Raw genomic sequence first — 23,958 nt, 5'->3', positions numbered from 1 at the left:
TAGGATTGCGCCCCGCACGCGAATGTTCCAGCTTTGTCTAGAGATAACGCCGCCACCAGCGATATTGCTGGAAAGTTCGATAGCGCCTGTATAAAAGCCGACGCGCTTGACCGCTTGTCAGTTGATCGACGGTCGACGCTCTGTTCGACGCTATCAGTGTATTGCTGTAGTTTGACCTTCAGTTTCCCGGCCACAAGTTCGGCCAAATAAACAGTTTCATCTCGGACGTGCTGACTGCTGTCTTCGTCGACGTCACGACCACGTGACAATAAGCACAAGCAAGATAGTATGTACAATAAACAATAAGCGCAAGCAAGAAAGTACAATAATAAAGCGAAAGTACATTCCTCAGATTGACTAACGCGCGTAATATGGCTTGAGGCGCACGACATGGACGACTTCAGGTCGCGCACGGCGCCGCTAAGAGTTCGTAATGCCGTCAGGGACAACCTCGTGGTCGAGTGCGCCGAGGCGTCGAAGTACCCTGTACGGTCCGAAGTATCGTCGAAGAAGCTTATCACTAAGTCCCCGTCGGCGTATTGGCGTCCATACCCATACACGGTCACCGGGTTGGTGTTCCATGTGTCGTCGTCGAAGGTTGTAGCGGCGGCTGTCAGTCGTCTGCTGGTTCCTGATCCGTAGGCGGGCGAGCTGTCGTGCTTCTTCGGCGCGGTGTACGTAGGTGGTCACGTCGATGTTTTCCTCGTCGGTCACGTTTAGTAACATGACGTCGAGCGTCGTTGCCGGGCTCCGTCCGTAGACCAACTTGTATGGCGTCATCTGCGTCGTTTCTTGTACGGCTGTGTTGTACGCGAAGGTCACGTACGGAAGGATGGCGTTCCACGTCTTGTGTTCGACGTCGTTGTACATGGCCACCATGTCGCCGATGGTCTTATTTAGACGCTCGGTCAGGCCGTTGGTCTGTGGGTGGTACGCGGTGGTCCGGCGGTGGCTTGTGTGGCTGTATTCCAAGATCGCCTGAGTTTGGTTAGCCGTAAACGCCGTACTTCTGTCGGTGATGAGAACCACTGGGGCGCCGTGTCGAAGGACGATGCTCTCAACGAAGGACTTGGCTACCTCAGCGGCACTGCCTTTGGGCAGGGCTTTTGTTTCGGCGTAGCGGTGAGGTAGTCGGTAGTTACGACGATCCATTTATTTCCCCAAGTCGACGTTGGGAACGGCCCCAGGAGGTCCATCCCGATCTGCTGGAATGGTCGCCGAGGAGGCTTGATCGGCTGAAGGAAGCCTGCTGGTCTTGTGGGCGGTGTCTTCCGTCGCTGATAGTCTCGGCACGTCCTTACGTAGCGAGTAACAACAGCAGCAAGGCGCGGCCAGTAGCACTAGAGTGCCTTGATGTCCTCCTCGCCCAGGCGAGGAGGACATCGAGGCACTCTAAGTAGCACTTTTCCTGTACTCGTGCGAGCGTGCGGGAAAGTCCGAGGTGTCCAGCCGTCGGGTCGTCGTGCAGGGCATGCAGAATTTCTGGTCGCAGTCCCGAAGGTACAACGATAAGGTAGCTGGCTCGGGCCGGAGAGAAGTTATACTTTACGAAAACGTTGTTTTTTAAGGAAAATGATCATCGCCTGAATACTTTCGGGACAACATGGTCCTGCCCTCCAGGTATTCCACTAGACCCTTCAGTTCCGGGTCGGCTCGCTGTCGTTCGGCGAAGTCTTCGGCACTTATGACTCCCAAGAAGCTGTCATCATCCTGGTCGTCGGGCGGTGGCGGGTCGACGGGGGCACGAGACAAGCAGTCGGCGTCGGAGTGTTTCCTTCCGGACTTGTACACGACGGTAATGTCGAATTCTTGAAGTCTTAGGCTCCACTGTGCGAGGCGACCTGAAGGGTCCTTCAAATTAGCTAGCCAACACAAGGCGTGATGGTCGGTCACAACTTTGAAGGGCCTGCCGTGAGGTAGGGGCGAAACTTTGACGTAGCCCAGATGATGGCGAGGCACTCCTTTTCTCTTGTGGAATAGTTGGCCTCTGCCTTAGACAGCGACCGGCTAGCATAACTGATAACCCTTCCCAGTCCGTCCGTCTGCTGCACAAGGACGGCGCCGAGTCCTACGCTGCTTGCATCGGTGTGAATCTCCGTATCGACGTATTCATCGAAATGCGCAAGTATCGGAGGCGTCTGCAGGCGTCGTTTCAGCTCATGAAATGCTTCGACTTGCGCTGTTTGCCACCTGAATTCGACGTCGGTCTTCGTGAGCTGCGTTAGTGGCTCGGCGATCCGTGAAAAGTCTTTGACAAAGCGTCTGTAATAGGCGCACAAGCCGAGAAATCGGCGTACGGCCTTCTTGTCGGTGGGTGGCGGGAAAGCGGCGATGGCAGCTGTTTACTGCGGCTTTGGGTGCACTCCAGTCTTGCTGATCACGTGACCCCAAAACAAGAGCTCCTCCTACGCGAAGCGGCACTTCTGTGGCTTCAGGGTGAGCCCGGAGTTCTTGATTGCAAGTACGGATTCAAGGCGCCGGAGGTGTTCGTCGAAGTTCGAGGAAAACACAACGACGTCGTCCAAGTAAACAAGGCAAGTTTGCCACTTCAAGGGGTCATGAACCACTTTTCCAAGTAATGATCTAATGACCTCAGTAGCGGAGTTTACTGCCTCCCGAATCGATTGCGCAAAAATTTCTCGAATCCGTCAAAAACGAGCGGAGTTACGGGGGTTTGGCGAACGCTCTCAGCGCTTTCTCTCTTTTCTCGTGCCGACGAGCGCACTGGAAGCTAGATAGGGAGGGATGGCATGGGGGCAGGGGCGTAGCCAAGGGGGGGGTTGGGGGGTTCAAACCCCCCCCGAAATTTTTCAGTTTTGCTTGCGTATATAGGCACGCACACATACAAACGCACGCACGAACATACACAAAGTATGGTTGAACCCCCCCCCCCCGAAAAAAATTTCTGGCTACGCCCCTGCACGGGGGTAAGAAGTTACGTGAGCGCGCGTCATGAAACGATCGCTCTCCCGCTGTGATTCGCATGCGAGAGTGCGGCTACCGTGTAAATTTAGCAGACTGAGGAGTGCGGCGCGGGCAAGTGGCGGCACCCCGTGGCAAGAAGCGCATCTCATCCGGCTATCGGCCAATAAGCACGCTATATCTCTTGCGACGTAAACTGGCAGATCCGCGACGTCAACGTGCAGACGCCCCGCCCACCGACGAGAGTGAGAACCGGCCTCTGTTTAAAAGAGGGCGCTTGAGGAAACGGCAACTTCGCGCTCTGCTTGTGGCCTTTACGCGGCGCGCACGACTGTAACATTTTGCAGAGCAGTTCAAAGCCGTGTCAGCTTTCTGCAGGATGTGTTTTTTCAGCAAGACCAAGGGGTGCTTTATGACCCCTTTCAAGCCAGCTAATACTGTATGCATGACTCGTTGGAAAGTCCCAGGTGCCGAGCAAAGTCCGAAGGGCATGACCTTGAACTCGAACAGGCCGTCCGGTGTTATGAAGGCACTCTTTTCTCGGTCTCTCTCGTCGACTTCGATTTGCCAGTAGCCGGTCTTCAGGTTCATCGAAGGAAAGTGCTTCACGTTGTGGAGTACACGTCCTTTTTCGTGATTTTGTTCAGGCGACTATAATCGACGCAGAAACGTAGGGTCCGATCCTCCTTCCTCACTAACACCACAGGGGACGCCCGCGGACTCTTGGACGGCTGGATGATGTCGTCGCGTAGCATTTAGTACAGTAAAGCTTTCATTTGGGCCAGTTGGTGCAAACTTGTAACTTGATTCATGGCTGCGCTAAAAACACGGGCAACGGAAGAGACGTTTGCGCCCGTCCTGTGTACGTCTCTTCTGTTGTCCGTGTTTTTAGCGCAGCCATGAATCAAGCGTAGCATTTCGTCGACCTGTTTCTTGACGGCTTCGCGTTCTCGCGTCGAAACTCGGTACGGGCTCTGACGGATTGGTCGGGCGCTTTCTTCTGTTATGATGCGATGCTTCGCGACTGGTTGTCTGTCGAATTCTCAACGACGAGGAGCAGTCCTTGTATTGCAGGAGCAGGGTTTTGAGTTGGTCTTGCTTGACCTTCGGAAGGCTCGGGTTGACGTCAAAATCCGGTTCGGGACCTCGATTCGTCGAAGCAGGTTCGGCAGCATCGAAGAGGGTGAAAGCATTGCTGGCGGCCACACATTCGTCGATGTAGGCGACCGTCGTACCAATGTTAAGGTGCCTATACTCGTGGCTGAGGTTTGTCAGCACTACCTTTGCTTTACCCTCACGCATCTCGGCGATACCTCTTGCGACGCAAATTTGACGGTTCAGGAGTAGGTGCTGATCGCCCTCGATGACGCCTTCAAGGTTTGCAGGTTTTTCGGTGCCGACGGAAATAATGACGCTGGAGCGCGGCGGAACAGTCACTTGCTCTTCTATCACATTGAATGCATGGTTCCCTCGCGTCGCGTGGGGCGGGAGCGCTTTGTCTGAGGTTAGTGTTGTCGACTCAGACCTCAGATAGATGACGGCGCCGTGGTCACTTAGGAAGTCCATTACAAGTATCACATCCCTGGAGCACTTTTGTAGGATTACAAAGCTCGCAGGATAAGTCCGGTTATTGATGGTGACTCTCGCCGTGCAGACACCAATCGGCGTTATCAGGTGACCTCCAGCTGTCCACTCCAAGCGGTCTTTACTTTCTTCAGCTTGGTGGCGAATGGCCCACTGACGACGGAATAGTCGGCCCCAGTGTCGACGAGAGCGGTGACGTTGTGGACGTCGATGAGAACGTCGAAGTCGCTAGTCCGTCGCCTTGCGTTGCGGTTAGGTGGCGGCGTAGGATCACGGCTGCGTACATTTGTTGCAGTGCTTCCATGCTGCGTCGTCAGGTCTTCTTCGGTCCGCGAGGTTTCGTCGGCAGGGCTTCGTCTGCTTCGCGTGGTGTTCTGGAGGTCTCGTCGCGTTGTTGTCGGCGGCCGCGTAGGATCTTCGGCATTTCGTCGTACAGCAACCGCGCCTCCATCGGTTGCTGCCCTTAGTTTCCCGGATACGGGCTAGGCGACCGGCCCCGAGTTGGGCCAGTGTACTACCGGCGGTGCGGTGACATGTAGCGGCCGGGCGACGGCGAGCGGGAAGGTCGTCGTTCTTGCCACTGTGTTCCGGTGAGATAGTCGTCGATGTCGCGAGGCCGTTCGCCTGGCTGCGGGTGCGGCGCGTTGACGGCGAATCCGCGTAGCCCCATCTGTCTGTACTGGCAGCGTTGGTACGTGTGGCCGGCCTCCCCGCAGTGGTAGCAGAGCGGGCGGTTGTCAGGGGCGCGCCAAACGTCGGTCTTCCTCGGCATGTATCGCTGGCCGGCTGGCGGGCGATATGACGTCGGTGGTGGCGGCGGTGGTGCCTAGCGGCGGAACTGCTGGGTCGGCGCGGCGTCTTGACGTGGGCGAGGAGGAGGGGAGTTGCGTCGGGCTGCAACAGCATAGCTCATTGCTTGCAGCTGCGGCTGCGCTGACTGAGGGACGCCCAGCGACTGCTGGATTTCCTGTCTGACGATGTCTGCGATCGAGGCATCTTGGGGCTGGCACGACGGGAACATTCGACGAAGTTCTTCACGCACTACGGCCCTTATACACCAATTTCACAAGGAGGCTGCCATTTTTAAAGCACTCCACCGCCGCAGCGCCGTCTATCGTCTGCGACGTTTCGCCGCCCTACCGGTGTGTGGGGTTCCGCAGCGGTGTATGCAGCGTATGCGCTCGGTTCACAAGGTATTGCTGTTCTTCGCGGTACACGGGCAAAACAGGGCAACACTTTTCGAGTGTAGAGGCGCTGATAAATAATCACTAAGCTGTCAGCTTCAAAATGGCTGAAACAGCAAGCAGCGGCGGCCCACGAGACGTTCCCGCAGCAGCGCCGACGATGAGAATAATGCCAATGCAGTTCTTAAGCAGCATGTGTAAATTGGTAATTGCTTTGTATGTTTTGTTATAGCTGGCCGGGTGAGGTTCTTGGAATAATCGCTCTAAAAGAGCGTTAACATTTAGGACAACTGTCAAAGTATAATCGGAGAAACGTAAATGGAGACGAGCGAATACGTAGGCCATTGTCCGGCTGCGCGCTAGGTGCGCGCATTAGTGTTTAAGATGGCTCCCGGGTTTCCGTGCCGTGATTATTCAAGTTCAACATAACTCTAATCCCTAACAGACCATTCTGGTTCCGCTTGGCACGTTGCAATACAATGTTCACGGAACGACAGGAGCACAAACACCGATGCCTGTGTTTATTCGTGTCGCCGTCGTAGCTTGTGGCCTCTGATCCTTGCACAGGATAAGGAACAGAAGTACGACGTGTGAGCTCAAAATTCGGCGTAGAAACAACACCGATGATAAAATAAAAATAAGCCTGTTGCACATCTGGAAGCGTGGCATGGCATAAGGTCGTTTCGGCGCGAGCCGCCGCCACTAGCGATACGCCGAAAGGGCGCTCGTTTTTGGTAACATTATTGTCAATTTGTTTTCTGGCGAGTATTTCAGAAGCATTACGACGAGCGCACGTGTCCAGGTAACGACCTGGCTTTAGCAAACGTGGGCCGATTATTCACGACACCCAGGCTGCCGCGTGAAAAAAAAAAGTGCAGTTGTCATAACGCTACCCCAGTTATCGTCACAAAATTGACAAGTCGAGAAAGAAAGTGCTCTCGACGAAACGTTAGAAACGCGTACCTACGCCAAAGAACACATGTCATGCAGGCCTTTCTGTCATGTAGATTGAAAAGTGCTCATTCAATAATCTCGAAATTGCACGCACTAAGATGGAACATTTTCTAGCCGCAGGCATTGTAAATCATGTGCTGTAGCATAGAAATCAGAGAGGTTCATGAGAACAACTCTTGGTCAAACATTTTGTGCATTAATCGTCAGCCTTGACATTGGTTCTCTTTGGTGCAGATGATAAAGTGTACCAGCACCCAAGCACAATCACAAGCTGGTGTGGTGACTTGGAGAAATGGCCATAAGTGCAGACACCACATATAATAATATACTATTTGTCGGAGAAGAAGGCATGCGACCTGAGAAAAGCGAAGTCATTTAAAAACATTGTGCACTTCGCATGCCTTGGCTGCCAGTCTTTCAGGCTTCCGTAGCTGTTGCCGCAGCCAAACACAGCGCAGTGGTAGCTTGTCGACCTGTTCTCGTCCGACATTTCGATTTGCGGCAGTAGAATTGTTTCAGAGCGTCGAAAAATGGAAACACGCTGACCTCTCACGCACCACGCAGTGCAAAATTCGGGAATCCGCACACACCAGCGGCAGCGGTCGGCCTACGTGGAGAGAGAGAAAGCGGTGAAAATACACCGGTTTGAGGCTACGCTCCTCCTCTCCGTGAAAACGGTCTATAGTCTCGCGCAGATCGTCGGAGCCGATAGCGTGAACCGCTGCGCTGTCTTGGATCAAGCGGCGGTTGTATTGCCGGGTGCGCATTTCCAACGTGCTCTCGATTGTTGTGGCCTCGGAGACAAATTCTTGGACTGTCTTGGGTGGGTTCTGCATGAGCCCTGCGAAGAGCTCTTGCCTTAGTCCTCGCATGAGGAAATGGACCTTCTTCTCCTCGGTCATGCTAGGGTCGGTGTGGCGGAAGAGTCTGGTCATTTCTTCCGCGAAGATTGTCACTTTTTCGTTCGGGAGCTGGACCCGTGTCTCCAGTAATGCGGCGGCCCTTTCCTTTCGCACGACACTTGTGAACGCTGCGAGGAAGCTGGTCCGGAAGATGTCCCACGTTGTCAGGATAGACTGTGTTCTCGAACCAGGTCCTGGTGCTGTCTTCCAACGCGGAGTACACATAGCGTAACTTGTCATTGATGTACCAGTTGTTGAAGGCCACAGTCCTCTCGTACGACTCGAGCCACGTCTCTGGGTCCTCACATGATGATCCCCGAAAGATTGGCGGCTCCCTTGGCTGCTGCATCACGATCGCGAGTGGTGGCGCAGTGGCTGTCATCGTTGCCGCAGTCATGGTCCTGGCCTTGGTCTTCCGAGTCTCGTCAGGTAGAGGTCCGTACTCCGGTGGCTAGCTCGCTGGTCGTGGTTGGCGTCGATGTCTTCTCCGCACTGTGGGCTGGGTTCACGGCTTGACGGGGTCGTCCGGAACATGAACGAACAGCACTTCCACCAGATGTCACGGGGTCGTGACGTCGACGAAGACAACAGCTGGTGTGGTCAAGATGGAACTCTTTATTTGGCCAAACTTGTGGCCGGGAAACGAAAACTCAAACTACAGCAATACACGCTGTACAGTGATAGCGGCAAACTGGGCGTCGGCCGTCGAAAAACTGACAAGCGGTGAAGCGCGTCGGTATTTATTCATGTGTCGTCGAATATTCCAGCGTTATCGCTGGTTGCCGCGCAAACTCTGGAATAAGCTCGAGTGTTCGCGTCTTGCGCGCATTCTTAAAGGGGCCCTCTAACACTCTTCAACCCCCCATTTTTTACTCGTGGATTGCATAGACTGAAGTACGGACAAACTAGTGTAGCAAGAACGGCAGCGATAGCGGCAGGCTGTACAAAGTTATTCAATTTAGAAAATTCGAAATACAAGAAAAAAATGCCTACCCTCAACTCAATTTTCGCGGGGTCACGTGACCACATTTCACTCTCTGCTGTGACGTCGGATGGAGCTCCAATGAAATGGGTTGAAAGCTCTTACGTAGGGGAAGCTCGCACACCATTGTTGCCTGTTCAGTCAAATGTATTGATGACGCTGTTGCTATAGCAACAAGCAGCGGGGTGCCTGACCACGCCGTTTTGTTTACACGGTCGAACAGCTGGGTGAGGCTGGTAGAAATGAGCTTCCCAGACTTGACAGAATCCGCCTCTTTCATTTCCCTGTGCTGCCCTCTGCCGTTTTGGTAGGGGTTTGGTAGGCGCCGGGACAACCGGTATTGCCAGAAGCAAAGCCTCCGAGATGATGAGACGTTTCGCGACGTTTCCGCTATGGGAGAGCGCATGCACGGGGGCGCCCTGAAAAAGGCGGAAAAAAAAGGCGCTTTTGCTTCGAAGCGAGGCTTTGCGCATCGTTCCTTACAAAGACACTCCAAGGCAGGGTTGCCACTGACTTTCGAGTAAATGTCGCCAAACGACGAGCAAAAAGTCGCCAAAAGTCGCCACTTTTTTACAAATTTCGCCAAAAAAGTCGCCATTATAGATATGTGCGTCATACCTAGTAATAAAAATTTCCTCTCACGTATAGCCCCGTAGAATACAGTACCATCCAAGACCCTTAAATTATATTGACGTTTCTCAATGCCAGTCGTATGGCCCGCTTCACCATGGGAGTGCATGGTGCTGCTTCTCCGACTAGCCGCAAGATGTGCATGCGTGGTGGCGCAAGGGTGAATGAATGAAACACTCACGATATTCTTCAATCCCTGTCCGCTCGTTTCAAAGGTAGAAGTGTGGTAAACATTGGGCGAAAACCGTGAAAGCGTTGTTTGTAGCCAGCTTTACGCGAACATTATGAATTAAAAGGATTAAAAGGTTTATTGAAGGTAAGACGACAGAATTCTTACAGGAACTGATCATTAGTGAGTCTTACACCTTTTCAGTGTGAACTAATATGATAAAGGACGTCACCGACCCTTTCTTATAATCCCTTATATCTACACGCGTCAATCCGATGCGTTATTAATGAACAGGTAGGCAATGTAAAATGTTATATAGCAATTGTTTTCATTGCACACGCTCACCGAGAACACTGGGAAATGCCTCAATAAATATTTTTTTATTGCACAAATAGCCGCGTATCCGCCTCTCTTCGCTATTCTAAAAAGTCTTTACGAGCTGAATTAGCGGTACTGCAACAGTGAATAAGTCGCTGAGCTATTCATAACAGTTGGAGCTTTGGCGGAACAAATGGTTGGAACCTTCAGCCCCTTCAGAAGCGAAACTTTAGAGAAGCTTAAAGCACCGAAAGCTATTAACTTATAGTCAAACTTATAGGCAACGTCCCCCAGAGACATTCTATAGAATGTCTCTGGGGGACGTTGCCGTATCTCCTGCCTCTATAGATGAATTGAGATAGGCACGAGTTACCGGACGGACATACGGAATGATGCGTAATGTGCGCATTCTACTCGTGGGTCTAAAATACATAGAATGTTGCCGCTCATTCGTTGGGAAGACAGTGAGCTTAGGATGTATAACTCACTGGAGACCTAAGCCGAAAATCGCCAAAAATTCGCCATGTCGCCATTCATAATTTTAGGTCGCCACGGGCCCCTCAAATTCGCCAATTTGGCGAAAAGTAGCCACCATTGGCAACCCTGCTCCAAGGCAGCAATCAAACTCCTCGGACTCGCATTCGACACCAGCGAGAGATGTTGACGACGACCGTACGGCATCGCCGTCGCCGCCGGACGGTGATGCAGCTGGCTGGATACAGAGGCGAGATGGAAGCCGCTTTGTAGTGGTGGCTGTAGTGATCTTCGTTTTTGCGACGGCGTCTGCTTGAAGACCAATGAAAAGCTCGGAAAAGAAAAATTAAGCTCTGTAATAATGCAAATTTTGATGCTACGCCACGATTGCTTCTAACGTTACATTCGTCCTCTGATAGGCTGCGCCAATCTTCGTCATTTCCGCCCGCATAGTACTGGCGAGCGCCACTATGCGCCGATGCGGTCGGCAGCGATGTGGTGACTTTATTGCATGATTAAAATACTAAATAATTTGATATTGGTGCTTAGACCTATGCTAAAATTATCCCCAGCCATCAGACTATGCAAAACACAAACAAAAAATAGGTGCTTCAAAAGTGTTGGAGGGCCCCTTTAACAAAACGATCTACTATAATCGGGAAGCTTCTCTAACAATGAGGTGCGGTTTGCGCTGAGCGTTTCTGACAGTCTTTGTGGGCGAAAACCGAATACAGCAAAAGTGATAATAAGAAAATTCGGCAGATCCCACGTACCGTGGGAATCGATGTTATGCGAAGCATGCGCGGGATGGGGACTGTGGCGTCATTTTCACATTGAGCGAAACGTTACCGAATGACGCTAGAGAAATGTGGAAGTGGTATACGCACTCTCATATGTTGAAGAGTCGCGTATGTACAATATAACCAGTTGTTTACAGTTGCATAACGATGCCAACAGCAACATGGGTGTTAACAACACCAGACGCGGTAAGCTGATATCTAGTGCTTATGTTATTCAATACTGCATAGCGCGAATCCGAACATGACAAGGAACACAGATGCACAGGACAGGCGTTACTCGCAACTAAGCTTTATTCAGGAAAGTTTTCCTAGATATATGATACGCAGCGCAGTGGCGCGCGCAGGCGCACTGCACGTACGTTACTGTCACAGTTACAGTTGTTATGCTTATACTTGTCCGTTATCACGGAGAACGCACGCACGTTTCACGAACCCCTGTGTATGTGTAGAAGGGGTTCTTGATAGTTCTTGAAGAAGGTCATCGTCACCGTGATCAGTGAGCACCAGCAGCTGGACCGAACTGGTTATTCGGATCCGTTCGTGATTGCGGCTATGAAAGTGTAGAGAAGTGCGAGGTGTAGTGCAGCTTGTGGAAATCCGGGATGCCTCTTACGATGAAATGATCTATGTTGCCTCCTCTCGTGGACGTGGCAGCGAGGTCTCTTGATGCCCTGTCCACATCGAAGCGGTCTTTCTCGCAGTATAAGGACCAAGCGTTGCTGGGTCTTGATAAATCAATGCTGAAGTCACCGGTAAAGATGAGAGGCCTGGTTCTCTCAGCAGGTTTATTGTAGGAAGCATTGACCCCGGTTTATGCGTAATCCACGTGGTCTACGTTGCGGACCACGTGGATGAGTAGATGGTAGTTGAGCGGCTTTCAGGGGTGTTGAGTCTTCAGCTTCCTCACTTTCCTTGCGTCCGCTGCGGTGGTGTAGCGGTTACGGTGCTCGGCTGCTTACACGAAGGTCGCGGGTTCGATCCCGGCCGCGACTGTCGCATTTCGATGAGGACAAAACGCTAGATGCCCGTGTACTGTGCGATCTCCGTACGCGTTGAAGAATACCCGATGGTCAAAATTTCCGGAGCCCTTCGCTACGGCGTCTCTCATAATCGTATCGTAGTTTTGGGACATAAAATCCCAGCAACTATTATTATTATCACTTTCCTTGAGTGTCAATGTGTGTGTTCGCGGTTACTGTGTTGGTTGAGACTCTGTATCACCTGTGGCACATACCCGCATAACATGAGCTCTGGTATACGGGTATGTGCCCTACGTGACTGAGAGAAAGGGCTTCATGACGTACGCGACAGGTATTTTGCGTTATTGATGTCTTGACTAGTGAATCGTGTTCGTCATACACTGATCCCCTGCTATGCCAATTTGGGTATATTACAAGCTATGGAGACGATCAGGAGAGCACCCAGACGTAGGCGGCTAGATGGATGGATGGATGGATGGATGGATGGATGGATGGGCGGGCGGGTGGGTGGGTACGGACGGACGGACGGACGGAGAAAGAAAGAAACAGCCAAAGTGCCCGAGGTTCGCGCTAAGAAATGCTTCGCATTTAAAACGCGCTTGGCAATATGATGCCGGTATCGTAGGAGTACACATGTAGCGTTTATTGCTTTATTGTAAAATTAGATAGCCAGCACCACAACCACAATTGACGTTGCACCGACATTACGCCTGCATAGGCTGTTTATTCAAACCAGCTTATAGACATGGCGTGGCTCTGTAGTAGTATAGCTGACTGGCACGCGGAATGCTTGGGTTCGATTCCTGCTGGGATGCTAATATTTATTCTTTCCATTCTGAATGCAATCTCTGGTCTTAACCTAGGTTCCTCGTTTCATGTGTTTGTCAGATCCTTCCTGAGCAGTCGGAGAGCCATCCTTAAAGTTGGCGATCTGGAATCGGATGTGAAGATGCCGTACGACTAAATGGGAAGATAGCCGTCAATGAGGAACTTCAAAACTTATTTTCTTCCTTAAAACGAAAATTGTAATGATAAAGCTTGCCATATAAGAACTCTTTTTTATTTGCTTTCGATTGAGGTATAAAGCTGATTTTTAATTGGAGCACTACGTGGTGTAATGGTGTCTCAATCTGCACAAAAATGACGATTTTTTGAAATTTGGGATTTTTTCTTGTAATGTTTAGAAACTTGAGGAATCTGAAAATATTTTTATTGCAAACTGTACCTTCCGTAGAGTAAGTATTCATTACTCATATTCATACAAGGCGCAATATCGGAATGGAAAAAATGCAAACATAGAACATTTTGGCGAAATTCCTGGAGGCGTATGAGGCAGAAAAATTGCACTCATATTATTGAGCTTCAAACAGCTTATAGAAACATGTTTGATTAATATGTAAACCATATTTGGTATTGAAATGAGAGTGGATACTCTCAGAGTAAATTTTCTTAGAAACAACACACAGATGACATGTGGGACATTTGGAAGGCACCCACGTGACCAAAAAACTTTTTCTCTCCAAAATATTCTAACAGTTGACTGTTTTCAATGCAATAAATCAGCATGATTTTTTTTTTCGAGTACATTTGAGATGGTAGCCGAAATGGCTGGGACGTTTGGCGTGGAATGGCCCATGTACGAAGGCGACAAACAGAAGCTGTCTGGGATATCAGAATGAAGCCAAGTTTTGGAGATAACAGTGACATGCGGATCGTATGTGAGCAATGCATTCTTCCTTTCTATTACATAGGCTAAGCATGAAGACAGAGCAGAGGGAAAACTTCTCTTTGTAGGGCTAGCGGATGTCAGTCTTTCGATGGGCCAGATTTATTTCTTGACAGCGTATCTTTCCTTATGCTAGTGTATACTTTTTATAATGATCACAGTTCTGCACCATGCCTGGCTCGCTTCTGCAGTTTGTCCAAAAAGGAAATTCTGATAAAGAAATTTGATGCTGATCAGGCTCATTTGAATGTGAAGTGGCTTGTGCAGTGATGGTCCGACTGCACCACTTTGCTACAGTCCTATCTCTGTACTGCTTTCATCGATGCGCTTTTACTTATGTTTGACCTAACCAACATATCGGTGCCACCATGTGTGTGTTTAACCTGTGGTGCCACCATGTGTGTGTTTAACCTGTGCTGTGTTGTTGACAGCTTGGCATTTTTTTCTAAATGTAGGCAGGTGCTATTGTTTTGCTAGTCTGAATGCGTATCGCAATGTCGCCATGTTGCAGTGATGGAAGTGCTGCTCCAATTGCTCCAAACTGCTCCAAAAGAGAAATGCTGCTCCATGCTGCTCCAAACTGTAATTTTTGTTAGGAACTGCTCCGAACCTGCTCCGAAATGGTGCTGGGAAACTGAAAACAATGAACTTTAACCACGTGACCATCCAGCGAGCCTAAACGAAACCAAAAACAAGCTGTATACTAGTCATCCTAGTATGATAGTGTGCTGGTTGTATACTAGCTGCATAGTATCATATTGACAATGCCACAAGTACTCTAGCTGGCACGATATATATCTGATTTAGCTTTATGTTTGTACCTGACAAGTCTGTCAGATTAGTTTGATATCATACTGATTACTAACTGCTGCTGTGACAACTGTCATGTGTGGCTGTTTGCATTGATCGCTTTATCGGATAAGCCTCATTTATGCCACAAGAACTGGCATTCAAAGTGTATAGCTCATTCCGCTTTTTTTTTTAAATTTCAATGCAGGCTATTTTGGTGAAATATGAAAATAATAGATTGCTTTGATCTTGTACCGATTATAAACTGCTGCTTTGGCGGCAGTTATATGTGAATGTGGTTACTTTTATAAATTGGTGCTCAAATTTATTGCTTTTATATCACTTATGCCACAAACACTGGTATTTTAACGATACATATAGCTCATCTTAGTATTCAATGACCATCCATCTGCGTAATTATTTGTTCCTTCCAATTTGCAGTGATTATTGTATGTGCAATGTTTAATACCAAATATTGATATTTATGGAACACATTAATGGTGCTTTATACTCCAGGAGTGGTTTAGAATATTTTGCCATCTGCTCCAAAAACACAAATAACTGCTCCAAATGAGCATTTTTTCTGCTCCAGAATCTGCTCCAAAAAGCAAAATGTCGCTTCCATCACTGTGTTGGCCACGTGGCTGCCTCTTTAGGCACCACACACTGTAAATGACATCTTCATGCAAATGAAGATTTAGACGGGCAAAAATTTGTTTGATATTTCGAAAGCAAATGTTTTTAAAAATGGTGCATGTTAGTTGCAGGGCCCAAGGTTCGTCCTTCGCTATACTGATTGCACCGCTAAGCCTAAATGCTTGTGTATGTATTGTGGTGAAGTGTTCTGATAGGCTTGCGATACTACAGTTGCACCCACGCTAGAAGTAAGTGGTCTGCTGTTATTTGAGCCCGTAATAGTTAATGGTTGTTCAGTCTGGTGGAGCATCAGCCATATTAAGTTTGGGCAGTGATAGAAAGCAACTTTTACCCCCTGTTTTTTATGGGTAGACTGCTGGCTGTCTGGTTAGGTTGATATTTCTGGTCACAGTGACGTTTCGACATTTGCCTCTGACAGAATCACTGTGGACCATGCTCACCTTGTAACTAATAGGTCACACCAATACACATCTTGTATATGTCATTCTTTCGTGTGAAGAGCCTAATTGATGGTGGCTGGTCTTGTCTTCTTGTTTACTTTACAGCAACATGTACAGTTTTCACACTTGTAAGAATATACACTAAGAGTTGCCTTGCCTGCTCCAAATCCTAAACTGGCTGGACCACCACTGCAAGTTGTGTAGCTAGGGTTAGCTTATTGAGCATACTGTGTTCCTGATCTGTTGCCAGCCAAGCGTGTTTCTCTTTTCAGCATTACAGCTGCACGACGTGCTGCAGACAAGGTCAGCAGGATTGGAGTGTTTGGAGGACATTGCTGCCAAGTGGGCAGGATTGCAACTCATGCTGATACCTGGTGAGTTCTTTAGGTTCATTTCGCTAGTACTGCAGCACAATTCAAAATGGTTGCATGTTTGACCCTTATTTTAAAGCTTTGAGAGAAGCATTTGCGGGACTGAATTTCGATTTTTACATCACCTAAGTATCAATGCATCCATTATTCTAGCGAACACAAACTACAGACTGTACAGGACCTTTGTGTTTCTATGTAGTGTGTAGCTTGTGTTTGCTAGAATAATGGATGCATTAGGTCAGTACCTAATGTCTAGCCCAACTAAAAGCAATAAGACCAAAGCTAAGCCCCTTCTGCACAGCTTTAAAAGTTACTGCCCCATAATGGCAGCAGGTGGTTTGCTTGTACAGACATTACATTAATACGCTATCGCAGCAGAGTTCGTATGGTGACCACAGTTTTCTTGCAGTCAAATGAAATACCTTTTCAAGCAATACCTTTCCAGTTATAACCATGTGAAGCCAAGTAATGCATCCATGAATGGCCTAATGTCACACGGCACATGTGTAATTTGCAGCGAATGACATTCATAACGAATGTCATTGTGATCTTGCTTTCCGTGTCCACGTGGCTATACAAAATGCCATTCGCAATTGGTGTCAATGTTTATCGGCACGCTGCTACAGTCACAAAAAAGTTACAAATCATGCTTTTAATTCACATATTTTCTTTTTGTGGTTATGAGAAATTTGTAAGCAGGGTGTGTGCTGGAGCCGATGTTTCGACAAGTGGACTTGTCTTTTTCAAGGCTGCATCAGCCTTGAAAAAGACAAGTCCACTTGTCGAAACGTCGGCTCCAGCACACACCCCCTGCTTACGAATTTCTGATCGCAAGCTTCCATCTTCCCCTTCCTGCCCTTTTTCTTGGAACTCTTTATGGTTAGTACTACAATGGTAAACATTGTCAGACTAATTGAAAATATGCTGCAATGTGATACTACAGCATCAGTAGAAAAGAAGTCCTCGTACATATCCAAAGCAAGACTAGCCCAAAGCCGCTCTTGACTCTTGCAGTCGGCAGTACGGTAGATTGTGACAGCGTGATGGCTGGAGGATAACTATCACGTGTGTGCGTATGGATGTTCTCTGCTACAAGTGCTACAGTTGCTATCAGCGCTGCCATGGTGCTGCTTCACCAAAACAGCAGCGAGCGTTTGTAAACATGTCCGACAGGACGGAGCGTATAGCTCTGAGAATATTCGCCCCGAGATCGAGCGGAGTCGCCGCCTCGCGGCTACTGGCTGAAGCGCGTCTAGTGTGGATACCCCTGCGTCGTCTGCTAGCCGCGGCGTGTTTGCACAGGCACATACGTCATGCACGTCTTCAAAGGGCAGTTTGTCTGTTGTGTTAGCGCACTCTTAAATGCTTGTACGTGTACCTACCACGATGTACAAAAGCATTTGGCCTTTCTAGGCTGTATATGCATTGTAAAAAGATCAGTGAGTGCAGTTGTCGAAGTGCTCTGTGTGGTCGCCGTACCCTGTCTTCGCCAGGATCATTTCAGTGTGAGTGCCGCTTTGTGGTTCACTCACATCGTAAAGTGCAGTTGGCGTCGTCCTAATCTTGAGGAGCATTGGCTATCGTGTGAATGCAGCGCTTTAGCGGCTCAGTGGTAAACAAAAACAAGGCTCTAAGCCATGTACTTGCGTGCCACACTTGTTGCTGGGCGTATAATTGTGTGACTGCATGTCTTTTATCAGTTACGTGACGAGCTTTAGTTGTGCTTAAGATGTGATTTTATTGTACAGTCCTGGTCCCACTGCAGAGTGATATTTTTCACAAGTGAAGTCTGACTCTTCGGTACTTAAATAATCCCCTAAAAAGAACAAAAAATGGAATGACACCGAAGTGATAAAACTGCTTTGCCGGGCGCTGTCTTAACTTGGGGCGAAATGTGTGCCAAAACACCGGTGTGCTTTGATTTAGGTTCGCATTACAGAACGCAGATGGTCAAAAATTAATCCATATATAAGGCGTGCCTTCCAGTCATATGGTTTTAATTTCACGCAAAACCTTACCTTTGTTGTTTTTACTTTATCTTGAGCTTTTGTGCGGCCTTGCTATAGATTGATGAAGGCAGTGAGCATCATTGGCTCAAAAAAAAAAACTCACTTTTGTCCCATAAATTAACCACTCCTTTTTTGCATCATCGTCATGCAGGTAATGAATCGAAGAAAGCTCTGCGCTGAACTGTTTCCTTTTTACACTGTTACTGGAATAAAATCAAGCGCTCACGTGTGAAAGATCTTAAAGTGCTAAAGCACTGTCAGCCACGTAGCTTTTCTGACTAAATTTCTTATTAACTGTCCTACATATGGAGAGCTGAAGAAAAAAAAAAGATGGGTGCGTATTCGTGCACACAGTGCTATTCGGTAGCCAGGTAAAAAAGAAGTAAATACGTAATTAGTTCAGTCGCGCAACAGCACTGCGTAGTAGGCGGGACACCAGCTAAACACGTTCAAATAAAACAGCAAAAAATGTCATAAAGCGCAAAACCGCAGACTGTCGCCGAGGAGCACCCCGTTCATTGGCAGGTTGCGCTTCTCTCACAAGTAACAGTAATGTTCGGTGGGCTTCGTGCATTGATTCGGCAATGGAGAACGTACATACAACCAGAGGGCTGCAGTCAATGCGTTTTATTCGCCGACAATCAGTTCAAGCAGCTCACAACGAAGCGCCGCTGTGTGCATTTGTATACACGCCACCGGCCGCCTATCCACACTAGCGCGGCGACAGTGCTGCCACCTGTAGCCCGATCTCAGGGCGAATAGCTGCGCAAATAGCTTCCAATATCACACTGTACGTAAAACAGTTATCAAAAAGTTAACAGCTAGTAATAAGAACCTTGTGCCGTCTAAAAAAGAGCACCGCTCTCGGAACAGATGGACGCCGTCGTGCAACAAACCAACATGCTTTTACAACAGCGAGCTCACCAGCCGAATCTAATAAATAAATGGTGATAAGACATATAATCTAATACAATGCCGATACAACACCTAGAGAACATAACACACACAAAACAACACAACACATACAACGTACCGTGAATGCGGCGTCAGCACTACGAGGGGCCCGTGGGAAACGAGCCGGGGTATTGCACCCACGGACCTCCCAGGAGCCGACCGTCACCGACCACGCCAAACCTTAAAAAGAGTCTAGCTGCTGTACCCTGTGCGCCGGCCTACCCTCTCTCCCACCAGGTCTATTTTATGCTGATGATATTGTCTTATTTGCGGACAGTCAAGATGATATACAGCGACTGGCAGATATATGCGGAAGAGAATGTGAGGCTCTAGGACTAGGATTTAGTGCAACAAAATGTGGATTGATGGTATTCAGTGATCACGAAGACCATGCGGTCTTAATACAGGGCCAAAAAATACCGAGGGTAAGCGAGTACAAGTACCTCGGACTATGGGTAAATGAGGGGGATAGATATATGGAGGTACAAGAGAAAGCATCGGTAGCAAAGGGAAAGAGGAATGCTGCAATTATGAAGCACAGAGCTTTATGGGGATACAATAGGTACGATCGGTTCTTCGAGGGCTGTGGAAGGGTGTGATGGTCCCGGGGCTTACATTTGGGAACTCAGTGGTGTGCATGAAGTCAGAGGTACAATCAGGAATGGATGTAAATCAAAGGACGGTGGGCCGCCTCGCGTTGGGCGCTCACGGGAAGACGACAAATGAGGCTGTAAAGGGTGATATGGGATGGACAGGCTTTGAAGTGAGGGAAGCTCAGAGCAAAATGAGATTCGAAGAGAGGCTGAGGAAAATGAAGAAGAGTAGATGGGCAGAGAAGGTTTTCAGGTATTTGTATAGAAAAAGCGTTGACACGCAGTGGAGAAAAAGAACTAGGAGGCTCACCAGTAAATATACGGCTAGCAGTGCGGGCGATATGACAACAAGGAGCATTAAGCGAAAAGTCAGAGAGGCGGAGAGGACTTATTGGATGGCAGCGATGGAAAATAAGCCGGCTCTGAGTAACTACCGAAAGGGAAAAAACGAAATAAGGAGGGAAAGGTTTTATGATAATTCAAGGGGAAGCACTTTACTGTTTGAAGCAAGGTCGGGCTGCCTTAGAACGCGTAGTTATAAAGCGAGATTCAGTAACGAAGAAGAACAATGTACATGCTGCGGGGGAACTAAGGAAACGATGGAACATGTACTGATTGAATGTGGCGATATTCACCCAGATATACGTGTGGGCACGAGTCTACATGAAGCCTTGGGTTTTAGGGACAACAATGGAAAGCTGAACACGCCCGCGATAGAAATAAGTAAGAGACGGTTAGAGTATTGGTGGCAGAAAAGTAGAGATAAAGAACAAAAATAAATAATGGGGAAAAATAAGGTCATTCTGCCTTAGGAGGCAGAGAGATGGACCATGAATTTATATTTTTTTGGTATAATAACATAGATTTAATCAATGTAGATAAGGTATACATATATATTAGGCCAACATGAAACAAGAAAGGTTTTTTTTTCTTTTTTTTTCTTCTTCGAGCCTGGTGGCAGACATGTCACCGCCCCGTTATAAAGGGTACGCTCATAGCGTCCATCCATCCATCCATACAATATGGCAGTTGAGTGAAGGTACGCTAGATGGCGTTGGCGGTGCAGCTGTTTTTTTTTTCTTTTTTCTTCAAGCCTGGTGGCAGACATGTCACCGCCCCGTTATAAAGGGGACGCTCATAGCATCCATCCTATAAGGTTCCTCTATTTTTCAAAGGTAGCGCATTTTTCAAGGTAGCGCCATTGCACAAAAAGGAAAGGGAGAATGTCCTCCTCTCCCTCTGCATCTTTCCTCTTCGCCCTTTTGTGCTCCCCTATCCGACCAGGCGCGACATGCGACCAGTTATCTCTGATGACCCCACCGCCTCTTGCGCTCTCGCCGAAAAATGACGCCATTAGTGGGCATAGAAACACCACCGCACGTGTGCGCTGTACGTGAGCGCATGCTTCTTATAGCTTTTTACAGTTTGCAAGACGCCATCGGCTGCAGCCAGATGCCAACTTGTCGCGCTGTTGGCTGCTCGAACAGCATTGCCAAAGGTGACAAGCTTTTTAACACGAAAGTGTTTTATGCCGGGGTCCACCAAGTACATCCGTCACGGATATGACGTTGATAAAATGGACGTCAACGGGCGAGAAAGAAAAAAAACCAAGAAATAGATCCCCCCCTGAGAATCGAACCCACGACCGTGCGGCCGCGACGGTAAGCGCCCGACGCTCAACCGACTAAGCCAACTTGCCAGATGACTGACACTCCACGAACGCGCCTTATATCTTTCACACATTCTCTTTTGCATGGTGCTCTCTGTTGGCGGTGTAGGTAGGCGGCGCGGAGCGGGGAGGTGCCGCCGTCTGTGAGAGGTGAAAAGAAGTAATGCTTCACGACCGACACTTAGTAGCGCTTCCTCCGAGATTGCTTGTGATATCGGAGGTCATGGTTACAGCGTCTCGATACCAGCGAGGTACACTGGCCGCGCTGTCGTCGCCGAGGCACCCTTGACGCAGTTACGTTGGTTACGTTCTTTCTTTGCCTTTCGCTTCGTGTTAGCGTGCGTCGGCTCATCGGAGTAGTGCAGCTTCCACATGCACCAATGGGATTTCTCCGCCGCCGACTGCTTCGATTGCGAGAGCACCGACTAACAAAACTGCTGCAATACGCGTTGCAGAAAGGACGCGATTTCGACGGGCGGATGTCGTGCCTTGGTGGAGCGAGACTAGCGCCTGCGAGACAGAGCACAGCGGGACGCACGCGTTTGCGGCTCAGGCTACGAACCTCTATCTACCGTGTTGCTGAAGCGTAGTGTGTGGTAGTGTATGCATGAGCGCAGGTGTCAGTCACCCATTGCTATAGTAAGCGCACACCGTGCCGTTTCTCTCCTTAATTGACGACGCTTTGAAGAAGTGCATACCGGGTACCAATGTTGATTATGAGCTTGTTGATATCATCCTTACGCGGGATTCACGATTCGCTGTGTCCAAATATATGTTTTCAATGTCAGCTACCACAACGGTTTAATCATGATCATGGGCGTTAGTCGTCGCGATAGAGACATGCCGTCAACATTGATGAATCCAAGTCAAAACGGTGCTGTAGCTGCCAAACACGAATAGACATTGTACAAGCTCTCATATATCACTACGCAATAAGCACTACATCTGCGAAGACACGTTTCACTTTAGTGTTATCGTGTTATACAGATTCCTATGACTGAGGGATCAGCCATGTTTTTTTCTGTTCCTTGTGGAAAGGAAAACCTCAAACGGCGAGCGATATGGGGGTTAGAATTTCGTACTGCATTGAAGACCGCCACTCTGTCCTTGTTTTCACGACCACGATAGTAGTTATGCTGATCCTGACAGTATCACGCTTGCAGCAATGTGCAGTAGTAAGCGAAAGCATGATGGGGTAGGTTCTGTACACACCCATGACGACACGCTCGATCTGGAAGTTCTAGAGCAGGAGTCATTGACCTCATAGGCGTGCGCACAGGGGGGGGCGGGGGTGGGGGGGGCGGCTGCCCCCCCTAATCACCTAAGAGGGGAGGCGCAAAATCTGTCCCGTACATTGACCCTTCCAGTCACCTAAGAGGGGGGGAGGGCGCAAAATCTGCCCCATACATTGACTTAGTAGGGTGGGGGGGCGCTGCGATGAACCTTTGCCCCCCCTGATGGGCAACCCTGTGCACGCCTATGATTGACCTACCTTGCTGGCTATGTTCTTAGGTGCATCAAAAATAGTTTGGTCTGCCAAGACTGTCGAACTACAATCTCTGACCAGGGGTAATGCTTGCAAGCTTCAACTACTCAAAAGTTACATGAAAGACAAAATGACACTTTCCATTCCCTCAGCAGCAGTTTTGCAGGTTGTTGAGCTTTCAGAGGCATACTTTATAGGAAGAACAAATTAGACCTCCTAAACAACAAAGTTAGCATTCCAGCATTCCACGAGAAAATAGTGGCATCTCCGTTTACTGCCAATTGTTTTCCGCCATGCCATAAGTTACCCAGAAGGATTGTGCTGTTGTTTCTGTGAACGAGGATGCACATCCTAGTGAAAAAATCCAATGCTGAAGCAGAGAACAAATGACTGGTTTCAAGAAAGTATGGTAGCGGGAGTATTGCAATGAGGGATGCCGTTACAAACGTACAATAATTTTTTTTTCGTTTTAGCCTATCTTATATATATTAGTAAAAGATGTGCAAGGATGTAATATGCAATGACTGCTTTATTTTAATGTGTATTTTTTATGTATCAGCAGTTCAAAAAAAGTGTGTCTGCCTCTTTTACGTAATTATCATGCAACGTGCAATGATTCTTCTGTTTTGATATTTTTTGTTATTATGTATAATGTTGTTATTATGAAGGAATGCCTGTACTTTTATATAAACGCTTAGAAATGTGCGATGACGTAATGTGCAATGATTGTTTTGTTTCAATGTTTTATATTATGTGGAAATTTGTCAACGAGAAAGAACACTTTTGGTTCGCTACAATAATTCTGTTATCTTTGTTTCAAATACCCTATATTGCCGAATATAATTGGACGTTTTTTTCATAAAATGACATTCCAAAGTTCGGGGGGTGACCTATAATCGGAGTCGACCTATACGCGGAATCGTAAAGTCGACTTATCTGTGGGGTCCGACGAAAGATCGTCGTCCTCAGATTTCCTGCTATTCGGCACATCGAGAACATCAGCTGCAAAGGCAGCGGAGTCACGGCAACAGTTATCTCTCAACGCGCGCGCGCCGCTTCCGGAGCCAGACATTTTTGCGATCTGCCCCGACGATCGCGAAACTATAGCAAAACCACGCGAGGCGAAACTACGGAGCGCGTTTAAAAATCACCGCCGCGCGGCATTAATGCGAACTGCTTGGGAAACACGGTCTTGAAAGAAGCATTTCAAACCTTTGATAGAGGGCGAACGATGCTCTATGAATAAAGAGGAATTTATCTTGCGATGCGCCCTGCAGTTTTGTTTTCATACAATAGAAACGATTCGCTGACAAACCATCGCCATTCCACAGAAAAGCTGGCAGCGCCGTGTGGGCTGGCAACACT

At 48.5% G+C, this 23,958-nt stretch overlaps 1 protein-coding gene across 1 annotated transcript in view; it reads left to right on the top strand.

Annotated features, from left to right (window-relative positions):
- LOC119388306 (uncharacterized) overlaps positions 1-23,958 on the top strand; it is a 148,872-nt gene that overhangs the window by 58,100 nt on the left and 66,814 nt on the right. The window contains exon 4 of the mRNA XM_037656005.2: positions 15,784-15,885. Within this exon, the coding sequence (XP_037511933.1) occupies positions 15,784-15,885 (102 nt within the window). The remainder of the gene's footprint in view (positions 1-15,783; positions 15,886-23,958) is intronic.

The sequence above is a fragment of the Rhipicephalus sanguineus genome, chromosome 3, assembly GCF_013339695.2.
Source record: "Rhipicephalus sanguineus isolate Rsan-2018 chromosome 3, BIME_Rsan_1.4, whole genome shotgun sequence".
Taxonomy (NCBI): domain Eukaryota; kingdom Metazoa; phylum Arthropoda; class Arachnida; order Ixodida; family Ixodidae; genus Rhipicephalus; species Rhipicephalus sanguineus.
Note: the sequence above shows the minus strand (reverse complement) of the source record. Positions and strands in the feature narration are given on the sequence as shown.